The sequence below is a fragment of the Corvus moneduloides genome, chromosome 13 (genome assembly GCF_009650955.1).
Source record: "Corvus moneduloides isolate bCorMon1 chromosome 13, bCorMon1.pri, whole genome shotgun sequence".
Lineage (NCBI taxonomy): Eukaryota > Metazoa > Chordata > Aves > Passeriformes > Corvidae > Corvus > Corvus moneduloides.
Window position 1 is genome coordinate 6,402,921 of NC_045488.1, and position 22,391 is coordinate 6,425,311.

The following is a 22,391-nucleotide window of genomic DNA, read 5'->3' on the forward strand; positions in this document are numbered from 1 at the left end:
CAGCACATGCAGCCCCCAGACTCCGATTATTCTCACTCACGGGGCTGAAGAGGCAGAGAGATCAGCTGTGACCCTTCTTCTTCTTGTACAAGGATGAACAGCCCTTTGTGTTTGGGGGGGGAGAAAAACCCAAGGATATCACACAGCCATCTGTCCTTCAGTAAAATGCCAATCTTCTAAGAAGAGGAAAATAAGTTAGAGTCCAGTGGGTACAACCTGGAACAGAGATGATAAAGGTAATGCAAACATTTGGTTACAGGTTGGGGGTTAGGGCTCTTCATTCAGCCTTGGTGCAAAAAAGTCAACAGCAGAAATACCAAAGGTGTGGGAAAAAATGAGGCAGAAAACTCAGACTTAAAATCAAATTTATTTAGAGGAAGAATGACTTTACAAGAGGTTGATACTGATAACTAAAAAGGAAGATAAATAAAAGCTTGTTACAAAACCTAATGGTTTCCGACAAGTTACAGAAGAACTGAAGAATTTTACAGTCAATAACCTGCTCACTTTTTACATAATTACAAATTAACATACAGCAATTAGGTTTTACCCTCTTCTTTAAAAATCTTTTTTTCCCAACTTTTATTCTTTACGGGTTCAACATGAAAATGCAAAGCTTTTTTTTTTTTTTTTTTCCTTTTTGTTTTTAATAAGAAACAAACCAAAAGCAGAGGTATATCAGGTTATTATAATACACCTCACTGTTCTGGGAATTACTCAAGTGCATTCCATATTAGTACAAAATAAACACCAGGCTAAACTTTAACCATAGGCGAACTGAACTGGACACAGATTTTTATTTCATTTTTTGAGTCAGTGTTCAATATTGATAAAGAAAATTGCAGAATTACTTTAGAGCATGGAAAGGATAGATACCTATAGACAGCTTAAATACATACAAAGCTCATAGCTGTATGCAAAGCAGTGATTGTTATCCTGTTCCCCCCTCCCCCCAAGCAATGGAAGCTGATTTATATTTGGGCAAAGCATCAGTGTCAGTGAAATGCATGTGGAAGGAAAGGGCACAGAGCCCTGGAAACGCAGGTGGGAAGAGAGCTGGCGTTACACTTCTCATCACTGAAGAGCACTAGGTGTAGTAGATGTGGCCAGTTCAGCTCGCCTATATTTAAAAATTAGCTGTATCACCAACGAAGAATTGTGGATTGCTGCCCCTTCTGACACATGAAGCAAGAGTTAGGAGCAGCAGGGGAGGTTTTTTATTTAAAAGAGTGCCCTAGATCATGACAAATTCCCAAACCTGGCCAGCAGGCAGAAAAATTTCCAGAGTTCTGGTTAACAAGGAATGTTCTGTGGGATTTTAGCAGATACTCTCCTGTGTCCCCTGCCCAGTCCTCCCTTGCTCCATGCCATAGATATCCTAGACAGCTTCCTTGGGATTTGGCACCTGAAGAACCTCTTCTGACTAGGTGGCATGTGGAAGGACTGGAGTTGGGTGTTTTCAGCAACAGCTGTGGGATTTCCTAGTGACTCAAGGAAGGTGCAAAGGTGGTCAGACTCTCTGGATGCAAATCCACACAAGCTGATGGTATTACTGGGTTGCCCAGCACTGTCACACCTCCAGAGGGAAGAGTCCACCCTCAGTGGGGGTGAGAGCTCCTGTCCCAGGAGGTGGGAGGTGTCCCAGTGGCCTGGACAGTAAATACCTTGGTGCATGGAAAGAGCCTCACTTATTTGGATGCATCCCCTCACATCTCCTTCGCTCTGAGTTTCTCCAAGGAAAAGGAAATGGAGGGAAAACCACTGGCAGGTTGCTTCCCTACCTGTGAGGAAGGTGATGGTGAAGTGGGCATGGGCTCTCCTGGGGGATATACCTGAGCCAGCAGAAGCCAGTTCTCTTGTCCTGCCACACAACCTACCTGCAGTAGGACTGTAGTCAGATTCGTACCCACTTTGGTCTAAAAATAATACAAAAAGCTTGGCCCTTCTTTCCCTCTTGGGGAAAAGCCAAACCACACCAGGAACACACCTACTTGCAGCTCTGATTTTGCTGGGGGGGGATACAGAGGGGAAAGCAATGGCAAAACTGATTGTCTGCAAATAACCATAATTAAAAGGGGCAAGACCAGTTCCATTTAAAGTGCTTTATGGCATCAAACTGACATCAAGTTACGTGTTGAGATGATCACTTCATTTAAAAAAATCTTAGGCCAACCTCACACAACTCCATTGAGTCTCCCACCCTTTGCTACAGCTACTCTCTGCTGCTGGGTATTCTGGCACCCCCAGCTAATACTGGCCACTTCTGTACTTGTCTGAGCCCACATCCTCACTTTCCCTGGACACTGAAACCCCTCCTGTTGGGCAGTGGCAAAGACCAGGCCAAGAAAAGCAAATCTGATTTCTGCCCGCCATGAAACACCAGCACAAACAGCTCCAAGAGCCCTCGCAGGATCCTCTTCTCCGTCCAACAACATGGGCTTCAAACAGATGTTTTTGAACCTATCCTGAGTCCCAGGAACCCAATGCAAAACAGGGTGGTTTGGGTGCTCCAAAAGGGATCAAGGGACTGACTCTGGGAACTAGACAGCAACGGGCTGGGCTGAAGAAGCAGCATGTTTTCTTTCAACAATTGCAGGATGGATGCCAGGCATGGAACTGGAGCAAATGCAATTTTAAGGCCAGGAAGAGGATGGGTTTTGCTGCTGTAAAGCTGGGACCATGCCCTAGCAGACAATGCTAGACAACCTTCAGGGATCAGAGCAGGAATCTGACTCTAGGAACCTATGCCAAGCCTTTCCAAAGAAAACCTGAGATGGGAAAAATAAAAGGCTAAAGAGATAAAAACAAGCCCTTACCTTCCTATAGGTGAAAGAAGGAGGAAGCAGTGTGGGAGGAAAGGCTTCATTCCAAAAAAGTGAATCATACAGTAACAGACATCCTCCAGGGACAAAGGTCTGTCCACCAGAATTTAAGACACAAACAGCTTTGGTACACAGGATTTCTGGTCAGTGTATTTCCGACCCACACCCATGGTTTCTGTCAAGGAACTGGAGGGACCTTGGGAGATCACTTAGCCAATACTATTTGCACTTCAGGCATTGAATGCTCTTTTTGATTTGCACAGGCCAGGAGAGATGGTGAAGCCAGGAAGAGACTCAACCCTGCTGGCCTGGGTCACACATCTGCCTTTGGGTGCCCTTCTCAGAGCCGTGGGACATTGCTGTGTTGTGAATCTGGCATGTGCTGTGACTGGGGAAAAGACAGTGGGACAAACTGAAAAGCTCATAGTGGCAAAGGCTGTTCCAGGCTGAGGGGAACTCAGACCTACCAGTGCCCTGATCTCTGTTCACACAGCAGTAAATGAGCCACACACTGCTTTGGTTTCCAAAAATTTCAGCTTGGCACATTTGCATTTGCAGATGTATAAACAGCAGGGCAGAAGTTACTTTCTGAAGTTGGTGGTTTTCTTACAAAAAAGGTAACACCACACCACCAGCACGCCTCCTTCAGCTCCCCTCGGGTTCAGGAGAGCAACCAGACCCTCACATCACTGCAAGGCACTCCATGCTTTGCTTTTTCCTTTGCCTCCAAAGGGAATGAGAAAACCTAACCAAAAGTTAAAACAAGGAAACTAATTGACAGGAGGAGCCTTGTCTGAAGTCACTGTGTCTTTTTCCAGACTTTCTTTGGCTTGAAGATGCTCTGCCTTGAAGAAAGCTCTCAGCTGAAATTGTGTGACTTTGGGCATGGAATGAGCTGCAAAGCAGCACTGCCCAACCCCATGGTTTGTAGGAAACAGGGAGATGTGAACATTTGGTTTACCAATCTTTTGGTAAGAAAACAAAACAAATAAACAAACCAAAAAAAAGGGGGGGGGGGAAGAGAAAAAAAACTCCAAATCATTCCCCAAACAAAAGCAAAAGTAAAAAGAAATAAAAAAATAAAACCAAGTAAACTTTTTTTAAAAAACTCTTTCAGATAAAATGAAAGATAAATATTTTTGCAAGCCCTGCTTGCAATTAAGAACAAGCACCAAATAATATTAAAAAAAACCAAAACCTCAACCCTTTTTCCTTTCTTTTTTTTTCTCTTTTTCTTTTGAGTCTTAATAGTGTAGAGAGCTTCCAAAGCAAGCAGGGTTCCTGCACCAAGACAGCCCAGCCCAAGCATCCACCTCACCATCAATGCTGCTGATGCTCGTCAGCACTAACTCTGAAAACTGCTGCGGGTCACCAGCTCGTGACAAGCCTGAGAGCAAACTGAAATCAAACAATAGTGCAAAAAGAGAAATGATTTGTTATTTCAAAGAAAAAAAAAACCCTGGTAGGAAAGGAAATGCACCTGACAGCTTCAAACTCTGAGCAAAACCTTGACCTATTTTGAAGCTGGTAACCATTTACAAATCCACTTGGGTAATTCTCCTGACAGGGATTGGAAGAAAGGTGATTTTTGAGAAAAGTGTGTCTTTTTGCATTTCTCCTCCCCTGCCGAACACATCCCTGTGTTCAACAACTGTACAGACACCCCACAGCTGGCACAGCAAGAGCTGCCCTCGGACCCTCCTGTTCTGCATGGACACTTCACCCCAGAGGCCAAAGGGACATGCTACGCTGGACTCCAGACCTGTCCCACAGGGGATTTGTCCATCAGAACCTTTTTCTCCCCAAAAATGGTTCCCAAGTGCCCAGTATTGCACAGCCATAGGGACAGGAGCCATCTCCTTGGAGCTCGCCCCGCTGCCCCGCAATGTCTCACTGACCTGCTCAGACACTGCTGCTCTCACTCTGCCTCAGAAATGAGCAGGACAAGTGAGAAAATCCAGAGAAACAGAAGCCCAACAGTAGCACAAAAAGCAGGCTAAGAAGAATACAGAGAACAGAACAAAGATCCCTAAAAGCAGATTTTTAGCCATCCCTCCACTAAGTCATTAGGCTTATATGGGGATGTCAAATGCAACTGGAGAGCTCTATTCCAGCAAAAGGATAACCTTTACTTCGGGGATGGGAGGGAGTGAGCTGGAGCTCAAACAGATTGTGTAAAAAAATGTTGCTTACTGTTGTTCCCATTTGAACACTGTCTGTTCTGGCTCCCTGGGATTGCCTCACCAGCCTACCAAAATTCTCTTTTCTGCGCCATTTTAAATATACCCAGTGATGTCCTGCTTGACTCTGAAAACAAAGTTTGACATTTAATTCCTCTGCCCTGCAGAAATAGCTCAGAATGATTTTAAATTTTATTTTTTTATCCTCTGGGTTGTTGCTTCTGAATGCTGTTACTGCTTCCTGGTGTAAGATACCCTTCTGAAACCAAACAGCCCCTATCCCACAAGCACAAAAGGGGTGTGCAGGTCACTCGGTTCCAGTCAGAGCAGTAAGGGCAAGATATTTAATATCTACACACTCCCTGAAAGTCATCAGGTATCATCTATCCCCACGGGTGGACCTGGGCTGTAGGGACTGTAAGCATATCCCAGTGGATACATAGATACATATATGTATATGTACAGTATATCTATATATGCCAGTGTGTACGCACCATTTGTAGAGTCCTAATCTTTTGCTAAATGCTTGGTTTTGGTTCTTTTCCCCAGTACAGGGGAATTTGAAGGCACAGACCCCTTAAGGCTATATTTTCTCATCCTTTAGCAGTAAGAAGAGACAGACAACATCTATCCCAATCCGTTTGACCCCAGGTTTGCACAAGGAGATGGTCCTGTGAGCCATGCAGGCACAGCCTCTGCAGGGAGAATTCACCCGAAACCACAGGAGAGAGGCCCTTATCCACCACTTAGCAGACTTCAGAACACGTTTTATTTAAAACCTCCAGATGCTTGTCCAGCGCAGGCACCAGCCACGTGCTGTGTCACAGGCAGGGAGATGTCCATGGTGCCAATGCCACGAGTGACCACTGCAACAGTCCGTGCTCAGCAGAAGATCTCCTCACCCTCTGGAGGTGCTTCTGACGAGTGAGAATCTGCAGCACCCAAAAACAACAGGTGGGAATCACTACGGGAACATGGGGATACAGCAGGCAGAGTAAAATGCCTGGAGCCTCCAGGGGGTCCGTGTGCACAGAAACCCCGCTGTCTGCCAAATCCACATGGTTCCTTAAAAGATGTTCAGTTCCCTTATGAGCTACCATGAAATTACACCTTGTAATGGGTGAGATTTCCTGTGCACAAGCTGGAAAACATCAGTGAGCTAGCGTGAATGAAACCGGTCATCCGAGGGCATGTGATCAAATTTCATGTGGGTCAGAGGTTTGAGCTGCAGCTCTGAGTCCTAAGGGGATGCAGAACTACCAGACAAAAAAAAACCTGCATGGTTTTTTTCCAAACAAGAGCTTGAGGGGAAGGGAAGGGCCACCAGAAGGCTTGTGGGTATCACTTCCAAATTACCACAGAGCTAAAGCAGACATCAGGAGCTGCAACAGCCAGGAGCATCCCAGCAGCAGCTCCTTCTGAAAGCACAGACACTGAAGCAGAACATTTTCCTCCTTGAAGCAGAGAATCCAGCCCATGGGATAGGAAAGGGAAGAAGCAGAGTGTGTCCCTCTGACAACCCCAGGGGCTGCAGAACAGGCGGAAAAGCCCATGGAAAATCACTTCAAGCTGGGAACTCCACTCAGAACAGCTGGTCTTCCCCATCCCTGCGTCACCATCCTCATTTAAAGCCAGATTTTGTGGCTCCCACAAGTTTTATGGCTGAAGGAAAACAGCCAACTTACCAACCCTGAAAAAACACCTGTGAGCTCTCCTGACACTCACCAGACTGTTGGGAGCGATGTCCCCTGCCCTTTTTCTTCTTTTCCTTCTTCTCCTTTGGTTTGGCTAAACTGAAGAGGCGAGTAGGCATCTGGGTCTGTTCCTCAGCTGCCTTGTTAGTCTGGTTTGTTGTGCTAAGCAAATGGAAAGTGCTTTTCTCTTTGTGTGTCCTTGAAAGACTGTTCCTTTTGGGGGAGACAGACAGTTCTGCGTCAAAGTGCCCTTGTTTAGGAAGGGAAGGGCTCTTCTGTGTGGAGCATTCATCGATGCTGGACTGGGAGGAGACTCTTGCAAGTTTCTCATGTAGGTTTGATACCTAGAAAGGAAAAGTGTTTCCTGAAATAGGCTAGCACAGAACATGGATAGAAACAGTGTGTCCCAGACCACTCACAGAGGTTGTTCTTGTGAACATCCAGCCCATTCACCAAGTAAAACGCTGTCCCCATCCAGGCAAAGAGAAAACCCCTCTCTGTTCAAGATGAAGAAATGAGGCATACAAAGAGTAACACTCCACTATCTTTTGCTCCTACATGTACTATGCTATGTATCAACAAGCCAAGGGCAAATATTCTCTAAGATCTCAATAGCAAGACTCACCCTGCATCGTTTGCACACACAGATGGTGGCAGGAGGCCAAGGAGCAGCATGCCTCCTTGGGAATGAACGCCAGCACACAGCACGGGAGCACCATGTGTCAAAGGAAGCCTTCCCAAGCAAAAGATGAAAGCAAAAGCATTTTTCCTGATTTTTTTTTTTCCTAACGGCTGTCTCAGGATGTAATTGAGCTTGCACGTTCAAAGGGAAGATCAAAACAAGCCCAACAAAGCTCGACTGAACCCTCTATTAATAGCTCTGCAATGTCAGTCAGATACCTGCCTTGAGAAGGTGCTTCCTTCTCCTAAATCTCTTAGGCCCTGCAGGCATTTTACCTCTCAGCCTCTCCCACTGCATCCATGCCCCCTTGTCTACAAGTGCTTGGAGCTGGAACAGTTTCACTGTCTGCTTGGAAAACTTCTGGCTTGATCAGGGGCTGGGTGGGAGGGAGCAGGGCCTCCTCTGGTGATTAGCTTTTCAGAGCTCACTGCTCAGCTCCACAATTAGGCTGTTCAGGCACCCAAAATCATTTCCATTCTGCAATCCAACATTTATAAACTAATTCTGCTACATCTCTAAGCAAATTACAATCAGAATTAGTGAGTTATGAACAAACAAATGATCAACAGGCTTAAGGATTAAATTCAGCCCATGTTTTGCCAATGATGCTTATTCTCCTCCATCACATTGCTGCACAGTTGTAAAGAATTAAACCTTAGCTTGCTGAAAAATGCCCAAAGCAGGATCTGTGTGCGGGTTTTTCTTTGTGGTCGTGAGCAGTCAGACACCAGAAGCCTCTTCCAGCAGAGCTGGGGACTTCCGCTCACTGAGCCACAACTGGACTGCAGGTGCTCTTTTCAGGACAAGGGCAATGCCATCTCTTTGCTGGATATGGAGAATGCTTTTGGAGATGGATGTCAGCATGCAAACAGCCTTGCCCTGCAGTTATCAGCCTCACAGGTGATTTTTGTGACAGCTGGAGGCTGCAGGTTACCCACAACGCTCAGGCTGTGTCTGACAAGGATGTCTCCTCTGCCTGACCACCCCCCAGAGCTCTCGTGGGGCGAAGGCCAACATCAGGCAGGGTCAACCTCCTGGGATTGCCTAGGGCATCTTCCCTGGGAGCCTGCCACCTCCTCTCTACCATCCCACAACACACAGCCAGGGACGTGGGCAGAGCTCAGGCTGCCCAGCACTGGCCAGGCACCCCCAATACACCATGAAGCACCAACACTGGCAGTGCCTCAGCAGCTCCAGAGGTGCAAAAAATGCAGCACTGCACATCACATGCAAGGGAAGAGCCAGTTTTAAATACCAGGCCCCACATGTCTTGGGCTGGGCTTCCACCAGCTGTGTGCCCTGTGAGGGGCACGCAGTTCACCCAGGGGTTGGCTGGGAGCTCCCTGCAGGGACCAGCTTCCCTGGGAGCCTGGCTGTTGGCATAATTTACCTGGTTGTGGTCAGACTCCTGCCGCATTTGAGCAAATCGCTCCACGTCCTGCTTGAGCTGCACCTTCTCCCTCTCCAGCTGCTTCTGCGCCGTGCGGAGCCTCTCCAGGTCGAGCTGGTAGGCCGCCTTCTTCACCTGCAGCTCCTCCCGCTCCCGCTCCAGCTCCTGCCTCAGCCTCTGCACCTGCTCCTCGCGCTGGGCCAGCTGGGCCTCCTGCTCTGCCAGCTCCTTCTCCCGGACTTCCCACTCCTTCTCCCTCCTCCGCCTCTCCTCCTGGTGCTGTGTCTGCTGCTTCTTCAGGTTGGCCAACTCCTGGCGCTGCTTCTCCAGGTTGCGCTGCTTCTCCTGCTCCAGCAGCGAGTTGGGCCGGAAGAAGCTTCGGCTCAGAGCCCTCTCGCTCAGAGCCAGCTTCTGGTCCTCGATGTAGGTGTCCTGCTGCAGCACCACACCCTGGGAGAGAGGAGACAGAAATCACTGCAGCATCCTCTCTGTGGGAAGAGGCCCATCCCTGAAAAACTCAGGGTGCTGTACTGAACCCCTTCTTCTCCCACCACACTTGCAGCCCAGCACTGCTGCCTGGCAGCTGGGTTACCAGAGCATGCTGGCAAAGCATCTCCCCCAGCAGCTTCCCAAATTCAGGCCAGCACTGGTTCTCTAAGGCAGCAGGTCATTCCCACAGCCTGTAAGCTGGCCGTGGAGCGTCCAGCCATGCAGGGATGTGACAGGAGAAGGGGAGACAAGGGGCAAAGCACGACTGGCAGCTCAGGCAAGCAGTGTGTGGGGGCAGGGTGAAGGGCTAAGCCTACCTGCAAAGCACTGAGCAGCTTATGGAGGCTGGTAATGGTTTGGAGGACCTGCTGCGAGAAAACAGAAGCGCTGCTGTTAGATCTCACCGAGTGCTGGGTACGTGGACAGCACCCTCTCTTGCTCTGTGTCCCACCAGTGGGTCTGACAAACTGCACAGCCATCCCTCTGCACCCTGCTTTTCCTCACTCTTCCCTTGCAATGACTGCATCACCCCCCAGTACACCAGTACATCCCTTGGACATCTTCCAGAAGTACCTGGCATCATCTTCCTCCCTTCCCTAGCTGTCAGTGCAGCAGAGGAAGGAACATCTGCAGAGGTTCCTCATGGCACACAGCTCATGGGAAGTCCTGAGTTGCCTCTGCAAACCATTTCCCAAAGCATCAGCTTGCTCAAGAACAAGTAGAATAATTGGGATGAAGCCCAGAAGTTCACTTAAAAATTTCAGGGAAAATATTCCAAGGGGCGAAAAAAATAAGCGATCTTAAAATAGATGTGGACTATTTGTACCCTTCTCCCCCCAGCTGACCCATACAAGTCCCACTGCCACCAGGCAGAAAAGCTGCACTACAGCAGGCACACAAGTGCAGCAGGTGTGTTCCTGAAGGCTTTCTGAAAATACAGAAATGCAAAGACCTCGTGCATCAATACAGAGCAAGCTACTTTGGAGTGATGTCGTATCCCTAAATTTAGCCTAGCTAAAAATTTCTCTGAATCTCTCACATCCTACAATTAATTTTAAGAAGAATAAAAAGCACTTCAGTATTTGCAGTAGTGGAGTGATAGCCAGTATTAAGAGAACTGCTTCTCATTTTGTCATTAATGCTAATTGGGAGTTATGAATGTGTATCAAAGGGAGAATAGACATCTAATTGCCCCAATTCACTGCACCTGCAACATGAAATTAAACTCTCTCTGTCTGCAGATGCACAATAAATACAGCCTTGTGCATCCTGGTGGTAATTAACCCTTGCTGCCTATAATCAGCACGTATCATCTTGCTGGCAAGCAGATGACAATCAGTGAATTCCCCGTCTAAACATCCAAGGTTAAACAAACAGATGACACAGTGGGTTCAGCTTAATGTATTTAAAAGTCTTGATGTGCTTCAGCAAATTAAATGTGTTTTCTTCTACATTATCACCTATTGAGACAAATTCTCTAGCTACTTAAATGAAGGAAACAGCTGAGCAATGGAATCAATTCTTACCTCGTTATTCCTTTTCAGCATGAACATCAAATTAGCATTTCCACCCTATGACAAGATCACAAATTTAATATGAGGACAATGAAAAATCCCAGTAAATGTCTTCTGAAGCTGAACTAATGACATATCCATTAAACACTCCCCTCCACCTTCCATTTTGGGAGAATTCATGCATTTTTTTAGGCTCCTTAGAATCATATACAATGAAGTGTTAATTAGGTATTATTTTGCAGTTATGTGACGCATTGATCCCCAGAAAGAAAAGATGCAAGGTTGTAGCTGACCTCATCATTTCAATAACAATGCATAATGAAACATATGCTTTGGCTGACGCACAGACAGATGGTAGCTAACCTGTGCCACTAAGGAGCACAACTGATTCGCAGTGGTTTTCAAGAAGGTGGTTTTGGCCGCATATTTCATGTCTTATTTTTAACTTATTAGGATGTATCTCATTGTCAAGAAATTTTCAGGCATTTTTCAAAGCTGGAACTATCACTCCTGGAATCTGAATTCAGTGGTAGCAGATGCACAAACTAAGCTGTACCTTCTTTAAAATGCTGTCTGACTCTGTTCTCCGAAGGTCCTGAGCATCGTCGCCTTCATCTTTCACTCCACCTAAAGGAAAAAGCCAGCATTGACATTAGTTATTCAACATTTTAAGGCAGAGATGAACTTGCTAAAGTCTGAGAAATTTAATACAGGAAACTCACCATGTTCCACAAAAGCGGACACAGAGCTCTTGACATTTTAACTAAAAGCATTTGAGCCCTAAATATACGGAACACGTCAGCACTACCAGAAAAAGTGGATGTGAATTTAGATTAGGATTGACTTTGGTTTCAGAGAATGTGCTGATAAATTCGGCACACTGCTATTAACTGGTGCTCTGTCTAGCCCCTGCACTGCTGTCTGCTACCACAGAATACTTGCTGAGAAGACATGAGGCAGCATAAGAGCAGATGGAGGACGATAAGAGAATCATATCAGGGTATATTATTGCAGGTATAGTTTCAATGCCTCTCTTGTGCAAGTTAATTTACATCTGGGTCAGATACTGCTGTGCAACACCCTGTGTAATTCTATGCTAACAATTTATCATTAACCTTAGCTATCAGATACCTGGATCTTCAAAGGGACACTGGGCTTCTCTTTCTAACTTGCCCCCGGATGGCTCATATCAGTGCTCCTGAGCAGGACTGAACTGACCTGTGAGGACAGGAGGGCTCTGACCCTCCCCCTGTGCTGCCCTTCTGCTCAAAAGGAGTCACACAGACCTTCCATCCTCTAGCTCTTGCCAAGACTCTTGTACTCCCCTTGCCAGCTGAGATGCAGTCCATGGGGAAAACCCACACTGGCAGTGGCAACCTTCCTTCTCCCACTCTTAAAGACAAACAACTTTACATACACCTGATTCTGCAGCAGCATGAAGGACATCTGGTGCAAAGGCCCTCTCCTCCCCCCACCCCTGAGGCTGGCTCTGCTATTAGAGGCTGATCCTCCAGTCCTCCTAACAGACCTGCTCTCCTGCGCCACGTCCTGGGACCTTCCACCTCTCTGCAGGAGGAAACTCCTCCCTTCTGCTTTGCTGGAGGGGAGAATGAAGGGGTGTCAGGTTATAAGCCTTGCCCAAGGTTTCACAGGTTGTGAACAGAAGAACTGAAGATGAATGCCAGGTTTCATACCTCCTGGGCAGAACAAATAGGCCCTGCATTCTTATCCCAGAATCTCCCAAGACCCTAAAACTACTGAATTAGAATCTAATTCATAAGAGGCTATTTCTACAGAAAACTTAGATCTGGGCAACAGCCTGAGGTTGTCCCATTCATCATTGCAACAGAGAGAGGCACAACCCTCAACAAACCCCTCCAGTGTGAGTATATTTGTCATCATGATGACAAGGCCTGTGGAGGGCTTTGCAGCTCTCCAACAGAGCTGGGAAAGCCTCTACATAGTTCTCATGTCTGACTGTCTGGAGCTAACACTGCTCCTTTAATGCAGGAGGTCAGACGAGGTCCAATGATCCCAGTGCTGAGACAGACACTAGCACAGCAAAACTGGTTGTATTGGGAGTGTGAGCGAGACCACAGAGAAAGGAATTTGAGGACAAGGAAGTTTCTGATGACTAGAGCAAAGAAAGAGGGCATTGGGAAGCAGCCAACTATGCAGCTGAAATAAGTAGTCACGCATTTCTTTGGGAGAGATCTAATTGCAGGAATAATACATGCAGATGTAGGTGCAACACAAATGCATAGAGAGCAGAGACAGGGGAGAAGGTGTTTGATTCAGCAATATCCACATCCATTTGTAAATGCAACAGCATCAGGCTCCTGCTGAGAAGAAAAGTGTAGAACAAAGAACAGAGCTGTAGATTTTACAATAATAACATGAAGAAAGTATTGAGAAGCCAAATGCTTTTATGTGGCATGTAAGTAAAATAGCAAGTATAACTTAGAGCACAGAGAGGAGTGCAGAGTTCAGATGTTTAACCCTCATGTGGCCACAGGTTCTCAGCTACCATCACTCCACCTGTACACAGGTTTTTTTCCTAATCTGTGATTTAATCTATCAACTATTGTTGGAGAGGAGTTGTGAAACCCAAACCACCAGCTGAAGTCCTTCTGAAGCAAGAGGATATGATGACATGTATTATTAACAAATTCTGATGTGCACACACAGAACTACTCACCCTTGGAGGCGTTCATCTGATGACTGTCAAATCCTCCAAAAGTTTCTGCCCTTCTAGGGAGTGAGATGGGGCCAACTCCTCCCTCCTGATCCATGACAGTGCTGCTGACCTGCTGTCCAAGAGCAGTGCCCAGGCTCCTGTTCACCAGGTCTTGCAGCAGTTCAACTGAGAAAAAGCAATGATGTCTCTGTTAAAGCCCACCTCAGAAAGCAGGTTTCTGAGCTATTTTCATCCCTGCCTGAACTCGGGTTAGAAATTCTTTGCTGTACAAAGAATCTAGGTTTCTGTGACAATGATATGAACAGTACACACTGCCCCTGCAAAAACTCTGTCTCACCACTAACTCCAACTCTTGGAGCTCTGCACAAGCTTACACCTCCCTCTCTTCCTCCAGGCAACCCCAATGTGCTCTGGCAATGGCATTTAATAGTTTTTAACCTCTCCAAAGATCATACTGGAAAGTTGCCTGAGTTTCCAGCTACCCTTGCCTTTGTCAACAGAACTGCCTGTCCCTTGCAGGCACCACAAGCGCCTGCTGGAACCCAAGCCCCACCCTCACATCTTGCTGAGATTGAAGCACAGCAAAAGCCTGGATGGTCCAAATTTCAGACAAGGATAAATCCCATGCTGCTCCTGACCCCAAAGCAGGTTCAATGCGTGGTTTTCTTTGTGCTGACTTTTCTGCCCTCTTTCGACACCCCCCAATATCTGGCTCCTTTCCTGATCCTCATGACCTGTCCCTGAGACAATACCAGGAATAGCAGTTTCTCCTTATCTTGTTATTCTGACAAAGAGAAGATGTCCCCTGCAGAACTGGTGCTTGAGAACTGAAGTTGAAGGGTTTGTTGGTTAATGTAATTTATGTGTCACCTGACTAGCTCACCTTCATTTATTGCAGTTTTCATGATGGCCTCTCCTTTTGGAGCCTCTTCTGTGTTGGCTCTGAAGAGCAGCCTGGAGCCTGGCATCTCCTCCTGCACAGAACTGTCTGCCATGTCCCGGAAGATCTTCGTCTTCTCCTCCAGCAAGATCAGGATCTGTTTATCCTTCTGCTGAAGTTGTTCTGTGGGGGTGAATGGAAAATAGGGATGAAGACAGAAAATAAAAGCTTTGGCAAGGAAACTTGAGCGATTCCTGAGATATTGGCCCCATCTAGTGGAGCCTGACAATACGTGCTGGGTTTGGCAGCACGACAGTGCCCTGGGCAATCCGGCACAGCAGCGGCACCCAGCAGGCTCAGAAAATAAATAATGCAAGGAAGGTGAGCTGCAAACCAGGACTACAGTTATTTGCTGGATGCAGGATTGAAAAAAATCACTGTTCGATCATGAAACCCAACCCAAACACTCCCTTACATTTTTCCACATCCGTTCCCCAGCTCTGTTCCAGGAAGATTTTACCTTTCAGTCCTCTCACTTTCGCATCAGACAATTTCTTTTCAAACTCAGACTCACAAGGGACTCCTTCATCTTCATCTCTATCCCTGGACAGGAGACACGGCTCAATTACTACAGGAACACACCCAGTGCACCCCTGCCTCACAAGAACAGCTGGGTGTCTTACATGGTGTTCATGGTGTCCTGAATGATCTGTATCCAGCCATTACGCTCTTCTTTGGAGCTGGCATGGACTTCCACCATTTCGGGATCTTTTCCACCCATGCTGATCAGGAACAAACCCTTCTCTTCATGAGCCACTTCTCGTACAATCAACTTCTTCAGAGAGATCACAGTGGATTTCTGGTCCTTCAGATGGAATGAAATGGGTGAGAAGGGTGACCGATGCTAGCTCCCAGATTCAAACTAGCATTGAAAAGGTCCCCAATAAACCATAGTGCTACATCTCTCAGGTTGTAAACATTTTCTGAACCTACTGGCTAACTAAAAAACCCAAATAATTTCAATGGGGTCAAACAAAAGGGAAGGCTCTGCTTTCCTCCAACACCTCTGTAGGAAAAGCAATTTCACCTCACTCCCTTTCAAGAAAGAATTCATTTCAAATTGACTTTGTGGCTTTGTAAACTGTACCATATTTTGCTCTGAACCCATTTCCTGCTGCCCACACTCTCCCTGTCATTAGTATCACAGCTCCTTGCACTTGGTGCAGCTTGCTAGCCTGCTTCACACTCAGTATCTTCACCACCTCTCTCCAGGATAGAGTAACACCTTGTTTTCAAATCCCACAAAACCTCTGCTGTTCTCAGAAGCTCACAGCTGACTCCTATGTGAGAACTCATGTGCGAGATGATGTTCACTATGTGCTATGGTCTCTGTGCCATCAGCCTGCTGGGTTACAACATCCCCAGGCTGCTCTGTCATCTGCACACGAGTCAGCCCCTTTGTGCATTGTACCACATGCTACAGCTGCGGTGATCTGGTTCACTAGCAGGACTTGTATGCAAATCAGCTTCCCCTGTGCAGGGCACTGAGCCCGTGCAGAGGGTTGTTGGAACTGGAATAACAAATTATCAGCTTTCAAAATGCTCAAAGAGTGGAAAGGTCACAAGGTTTAGCCAGTCTAGACCATGTCTGGAAGGTACAGCCCAGCAGACTCCAGGTTTTCTTTAGCAGGTCAGTGTGCCCAGCTGTTTTCAGGCACCTACCCTCAAACCTAATGTTTTTGCTCCTGCACATTACAAATGTATTTCTCTAACATTTCTTTTCAAGCTGTTCTGTTGGATTTACTGCCCTGGCATTTCACCTCACTGTTCCCCCCCAGCAGCTCCCAACGTATTCAGACATTTCCTTCTGCTGAGGTTTACTTTTACAATGCTTGCATTATGCCCTCGCCCCCTCCCACCTCAGTCACTGCTCCAGTGTGCACAAATTGCAGTGCACAAGTGTTTCGAGTGACAGGCAGGTTTTCAAGGCCAATTATCAGCTGTGCCAAGGAGCTGCAGGAAGGGGAGGTGGAGCATGAAGACATGTTTTCCCATCAAAAAGAACGGAGTCTGCTCAGCAAACAAAAATGTTCCGAGCAAGAAAATTAAGTTGTTTAGCAGGCAATAGCTGGCTTTGCTGCACAGCACAACATCACGGGTCTCTTATAGAGAAAAACCAAGAAGGAAAGAAGGTTGAAGCCTTACCAGTGAGGCAAAGACGTACTTCTGGTCTTTCTCCTGAAGGAACACGAGCGTGTCAGAGAGGAGAACAGCCTGGACTTCTGCAAAAGAAGAAGCACACCAGTGGAGTATAACCACACAACCCACCCCAGAACAGATGTAATTCTTGTAGTAACACCAGTGTTGGGGAGCAGCAGGGCTGGTTCTGCAAATCCTGGAAGCAGGATCAACCTCCAGTTAGCAGGAGGAGCAAGGGCAGTTCCTGGAGGTGCCAGGTCAGGTTAGCTCTGAACCAGCTTTGCATTAAGCAGGACACATCAGCTCCAGGGCATGCTGCAAGATTTGTTCTCATCCATCAGAGCAGGGGTGCTCCTCTCCAGCCACATGCTCACTACCAGTTAAGACATGGGCGTAACAGTGAAAGCCAGAGACATTTATTCAATAGAAGCTCTGTTTTCTCAAACAATCAATATTTTTGCCCTCAAGCAAAATATCTGCACAGGAAGTTTTGGGTTTTATGGTTCTCTTGATGAGTGGCTTGCAGGGTGTAAATTATCGTGCAATAACAACATTTGTCAGCTACAGTTTCTTTCCCAGGAAATACTGACTTCAGGAGCCCCCAGTAATTCTGCTCTCAGACAAACACAGCTCCAAGGGGAGCCTGCGTGAGACACAGGACCTGGCTTTCTTTCACAGGAGAAGGAAACGCAACCTCAAGCCAACAGAAGATTTTAAATCAGTCTTTTCCCAGAGTACATGTAGAGCCTTCCAAGTCTCCTAATAACATATCATAAAGTTGCACAGCAACTACCAAGTGTAATGCCCCACCCAGACCCCTCGGTACAAAGAGGTTTTGTGTAATATACTTGGGAAATCTTGTGACAGAAAGGAAGTAAACCAAAAACTTAAACCATCCCATGGGTAAATCCTTCCAGTCTGTTTTGGGAAGACATTCCAGATAAAAGAACCACTAAACTTTAAGCAAAGCTGCAAAATGAAATCCAGGCTCGGGGAGGTTTGAAAAGGTGGCATTTGACTCCCTTTTCTCTGTTCCATGCACTTTGTGAGAGGGGAAATACTAAAACACTTTAAACGAAAGTTTATCCTATAATTTTCAGTGCTCCATTTCAAATACCACAAAATAACCTGAATATGTGAACTATCTACTCTGTCCCTGGGTCTCCAGCCTGCCTGCAGGGCCTACCCTCACTGGGAGTTTGCACTACAGACATGTTTGCGCATTTCTATGACTAAGAAAGGCAAATGGAGCCTGTGCTTATCACGATTTCACAACAGCACCAGAACTTGCTTCATCCACCATCTAAAGGCAGTAGTAGTCTCGGGTGCCTAGAAATCATCTGTAAACTTCCTGCTTCAAAAACCTCAAAATAAATCATACCCCATTTGGAATTCCATGTTATCACCACCTCCCTGCACAGCACGGCATCAGGCTCCCAGGCCCCATTCGTGCCCACAGACCGTAATTTAATCAGCTAATGCTGCAGGGAGGAGGGGAAGCCCAGCCTTCCTGCCAAGCCTGAGGCACAGCCCTGTCTGCTCTTACTGCTACTGTGGTCCCAGCTGAAGGATTCCTTGGGAGATTTAGTGTTTAATTCAGTGGAGAACTTCAGTGCACAGCACCTCAAAAAAACTTCTTCCACCTGATAACAAACCAAAAGCAACTCAAGGAAACACTGACCCAATAAGAGGCAGCTGCAGGGACACCAGAGCCTCTCCTGAACAGTTTCTGTCAACAGCTCTAAAGGTTCAAGAGCAACAAATGCCTCGGACATCTCCCTGGATCCCAGTGAAACTGCGATGGCACTGCTGCAGCCCTGCTGCAGCCCTTGGGGTGAAGGAAGGGCCTGGGAAGCTGAGGCTGGGTTCCAGATTTAGCCAGAACAATTCCTGGAACTGTGGCACAGGCACGGAGATCTGACTCTGTGCTCTTGGCAACTGCAGCCCCATCGTGTCCTCCTGGCCCAGAGCATCCCACAGCAACTCTGCTCCTTGGCTGACACACTGAAGTGTCACTGCCACCAGAGCCTTTAGCAGGCACACAGCGACCAGGAGGAAGAGCAGCGATCTATTGCCCCAGAACCCACACAAGGAATTGGAAATGCAATGGGGGAGCAGGGGTACAGCAAGGGAAAGCGGTCACAATCTGTCAAAGCAGAAGAATAAATAAAGGGTGGAGGCACCAATCTGAGGACTAATCCTGCACCCAGAGAGGGTGAGCTGCTTCCTTCCATAGCAGAAGGCAGGACAGTCTTACCTTTTAACCGGCCAGCTGCGTTCTTTAGTGAAACAGGCCCATCTCGGATGAGTTTCCGATGCCTCAAATCCTCTCTTGCAAACATCTGGCCACTCTTCATCCTCATGATGGACTTGCTGTCCGTCCGGTTGTAAATCTCCCCAAGACGCATTTTCTTTTCATAATTGCTGACTTTGCTATTGACTGCAGCAATCACATCTTTAATGAGGTTTAATGACTGAGTCAAGTCTTCATGCTCCACTTCATTTTCTTTAAAAAAGAAACAGAAACATCTTGATTTGACTTTGTGCAGTCTGGCTTCCCAATTTTACTTCCTTCCTTCCTCTTCTCCCAAGTTCCCACATTATAACTTTTTAATACTTAAATGAGACATTTTTCCCCATTAAAGAGTTTCATAAGAGCTTTTACATATACATGGTTGAGGCTGGGGAATATTCCAATATACTTTGTATATGAGACAGTATAGATCAAATGCACAAATTAGCCATATATTTTAGCCATTAGCAAAAAAAAGCAAACCCGGAGACTTTGGAGCCTAGGCATGTTGCCCCATAATTAGCTAAATCAAGGTACCTAAACAACTAATCCTAAATGGAGGTATGGAACTGAGTGATCTCGTTGCAGTGGTGTGAGACAACAATGGCTCGATTAGCTGGTAATAAAATCTGCTTCAGCTGTAAAGGATCCAAAAAATTCACACTGGACAAAAAACACGTGCTTAGAATAGAGGAACTGGTTCCTACCTTTGGTGTACTGCAGTATCCTTTGTAAAAGGACCGGGTACTTTGTGATTCTCTGTGTTACCAGCAAGATACATTCAGGGATCCCAAGACGCCTCACCAGGGAGCTGCTCATTTTTTTCTAAGGAACAAAGATGAAAATTTCAGTTCTGCAGCAAAACACTCCCCAGAGTGCAGAAAGGACATGCTTTTTCCATCGGCTACGTCTGTTCTGCCAGGTCCTACCTTGACAAATGCCTGAAAGCGCTTGTCCTTTGAGTAGAGATCTTTGAAGTAATTGACAGCCTCGTTGTGATGCCCGCAGAATTTGCCGTACGTTTTCTTCATTCGCTCAGCATTCTCCCCAGAAAACTGCAAGGAATGGGACACACAGCTCCAACCTGCACTGAGCTCCTGGGGTGACATCCCAGCAGTGCCTGCCAGGCTCTCAGAAGAACTTGATCAAATCAAATTAGTCCAAAGCATCCTCAACCATGCAAGCAGATGTCTAGAAAGTAAAGAGCTGATTTTGGGACTTCACTGAGCTCACACCTACGGCAAAATTTGGGATTCCACTCACAGGGCTTAAAAGCCAACCACAAAAAAATTCAAGACAGACAAAAAGAAGACAGAAGCTGTGGATAAAGAAAAATAAAATGACCCACCCCGAGTTAAACACCAGGTCAGTAATGCAGCCAAGAAACACACTGGGCATATTTTGCTGTGAGCTCCTGCCTATGCTCCAGGCTGTGGTCAAACTGTTTTGTGCCTGTCATTGAATGCTTCTGTTTCCCAGAAAATGAACTAAATTCATTTTCAACAGTGGACCTTCCTCTGAAAGAGCAAAAAGTGCTTCAAAAAGCAGAGGTGGAGATTTTTATGTGTGAAGAGTAAAGGTGCCATCAGCTGTGTTTATCTGACAGGCACAAACAGGAGGGAAGGAAAAGCATCTGGCTTTCAGCTGTGTTCTCAGAACTGCAAACATTTTCCAGCACTTACTTGATTCACTAGGATGTCACCTATCCGCCTGATAACAAAGTTCTTTTCACTTTTGTCTGCCAGTGACTCCTTCTTCCTTTCCAGAATCCGCTGGAAAAACTGACTGTGGATGTGCAGCAAGTTTTCCAGGCAGGGAAAGATTTTGTCCACAACCTGCTGATCGTACTGCAGCTCCTTTAACATGGCTGCACTGTACACGTCGTTCATGATCTTCAGGGTGCGGACGTGGTGCATTTCTGTCTGCATTAGCTCTGGATAGGATGAGGACAAGAGTTCATTGGTTACAGCGCAAGGAAAAGCTGCCATTAGAAAGCTTTTCCAATAACTGGGTTTCTCTAAGTGGCTCCAGAAAATTTCATGTCAGGAATTTTAACATCAGTCAAGAGCTTCATGAGTGAGAGAAACAGGGGGGAAGAGGAGTCTCACAACAGAGAGCTTTGAATGTTGCTGCTGAGGCCTCAACCTTCAGCCCTGGTATCTTCTCCTTCCTAACACCTCACTGCCAGCCTCCACATACCCCACTTTTGCCATACAGGATGGCTCCTGAATCCCTGAGGAAAAGACTTCCTATCTAGCTCCTTGTGCTGCAACCCAATCTGAAAGTCATCAGCAGATAAATGAGGAGAGGCAATTTCTGGGTTTTTTTGATGGCTTCTGGATATGTGAAATGCAGAAAGATAGCTCTCACATAATGCATTATGTTTCTAGGAACTTCAGGAATGAGAGTTTGGCTTTTGAGGAGACCAAAGCAATGTTCCTATTCACCTGCCTAAAGCTTCCCAAATCCATGTGAGAACATTAAGGAGCTGTCTACAGTGAGTGTAAAGTGAAGGTGCAGATGTCTCACCATAAATCACATCTTGCCGTTTGACAACATCTTTGTATTGCTGCTGTAGGAACTTGCTGTCCACTACTTGGCTCCAGGACTCTGCTTCCAGCTGCTTGGAATCTAATTCCAGGTCTCCCATGAGCTGTCCTTCATTCATGTCTGCACCTTCACAAAGCAATGTAAGTGCCATTAACTTGTCCCATTTGAGATTCCTGTCTAATTATTTAGGTTTAGGCTTTGTCAGTCCCACCACAGACACCACACACATTCTCCTTTGAGAACACAAATGATCATATACCACATAAAGACTAGTTATGAAAAACACTTTTAAAGGTTATTTCCTAGTTTCCTGTTCACCATTTTCACACAGACCAAATTCCAGCTCAGATAATGTATTCTTAATCTGCAATGCAACGACATTGCAGTTAAATAAAAAACCACAACAGAAGAGGAAATGTTTGTCCCTGAGCTAAATTCCAAGTAACTCAACTGTAACTAAAACCTTCTAAATGTTTTTCTGTAATTCAACAAGCTAAAGAGATTACTATGTGGGGCTTTGTTTTAGTTTATCATAATAATATTCTAAGATTAAAATAAATGCACTTTAATTGTCCATTATAAAGGAAGACACTTGCTGAAAATGGATTTTCTGTTTCTGGAAAGCAGCACTGAGACCTTCCTTTTCCTATAAATGCCATGGAGATCTCTTACCTTCATCAACCAGTGACTCCATGGATTCATTAACCCGGCTGATTTTATGTAAAGAGTCTGTTGACTGCGACAGGAATTTCCAAGTGTGTATTAAGCTGTCATCGTTCCCAACTCTGCAGAAAAACAGAACACAGAACATCGTTTATGACAAAAACCCAGCCAAATGTACTTTCAGATAAGCAGAATAAATGCATTTTAAATATGAATTGAAAAACAAAGCCAGCACTGCACGATTACATACAGAAATGTGCTTTTATGAGTTGTTTACTAACTACCCACTGGAGCTTGAGAAGCTGTAAGTGCTACAGTTCTGAGTGACGGTGCTTTC

General features: G+C 46.1%; 1 protein-coding gene across 8 annotated transcripts in view; it reads right to left on the reverse strand.

Annotated features, from left to right (window-relative positions):
- Nucleotides 1-348: 348 nt before the first annotated feature.
- Nucleotides 349-22,391, reverse strand: part of AKAP13 (A-kinase anchoring protein 13) — a 205,971-nt gene continuing 183,928 nt past the window's right edge. For 7 of the 8 annotated variants that reach the window (XM_032122281.1, XM_032122284.1, XM_032122283.1 and 4 more), the window contains 17 exons: nucleotides 22,064-22,176; nucleotides 21,371-21,517; nucleotides 20,524-20,774; nucleotides 19,771-19,896; nucleotides 19,549-19,666; nucleotides 18,806-19,054; nucleotides 16,555-16,631; nucleotides 15,033-15,214; nucleotides 14,870-14,952; nucleotides 14,353-14,532; nucleotides 13,470-13,634; nucleotides 11,328-11,398; nucleotides 10,784-10,828; nucleotides 9,575-9,625; nucleotides 8,769-9,218; nucleotides 6,728-7,040; nucleotides 349-5,934 (listed from right to left, as the gene is read on the reverse strand). In XM_032122281.1, coding sequence (XP_031978172.1) covers nucleotides 5,885-5,934; nucleotides 6,728-7,040; nucleotides 8,769-9,218; nucleotides 9,575-9,625; nucleotides 10,784-10,828; nucleotides 11,328-11,398; nucleotides 13,470-13,634; nucleotides 14,353-14,532; nucleotides 14,870-14,952; nucleotides 15,033-15,214; nucleotides 16,555-16,631; nucleotides 18,806-19,054; nucleotides 19,549-19,666; nucleotides 19,771-19,896; nucleotides 20,524-20,774; nucleotides 21,371-21,517; nucleotides 22,064-22,176 — 2,671 coding nt within the window. In that variant the 3' untranslated portion in view covers nucleotides 349-5,884. The remainder of the gene's footprint in view (nucleotides 5,935-6,727; nucleotides 7,041-8,768; nucleotides 9,219-9,574; nucleotides 9,626-10,783; nucleotides 10,829-11,327; nucleotides 11,399-13,469; nucleotides 13,635-14,352; nucleotides 14,533-14,869; nucleotides 14,953-15,032; nucleotides 15,215-16,554; nucleotides 16,632-18,805; nucleotides 19,055-19,548; nucleotides 19,667-19,770; nucleotides 19,897-20,523; nucleotides 20,775-21,370; nucleotides 21,518-22,063; nucleotides 22,177-22,391) is intronic. The other variant, XM_032122282.1, reaches the window with a different exon arrangement.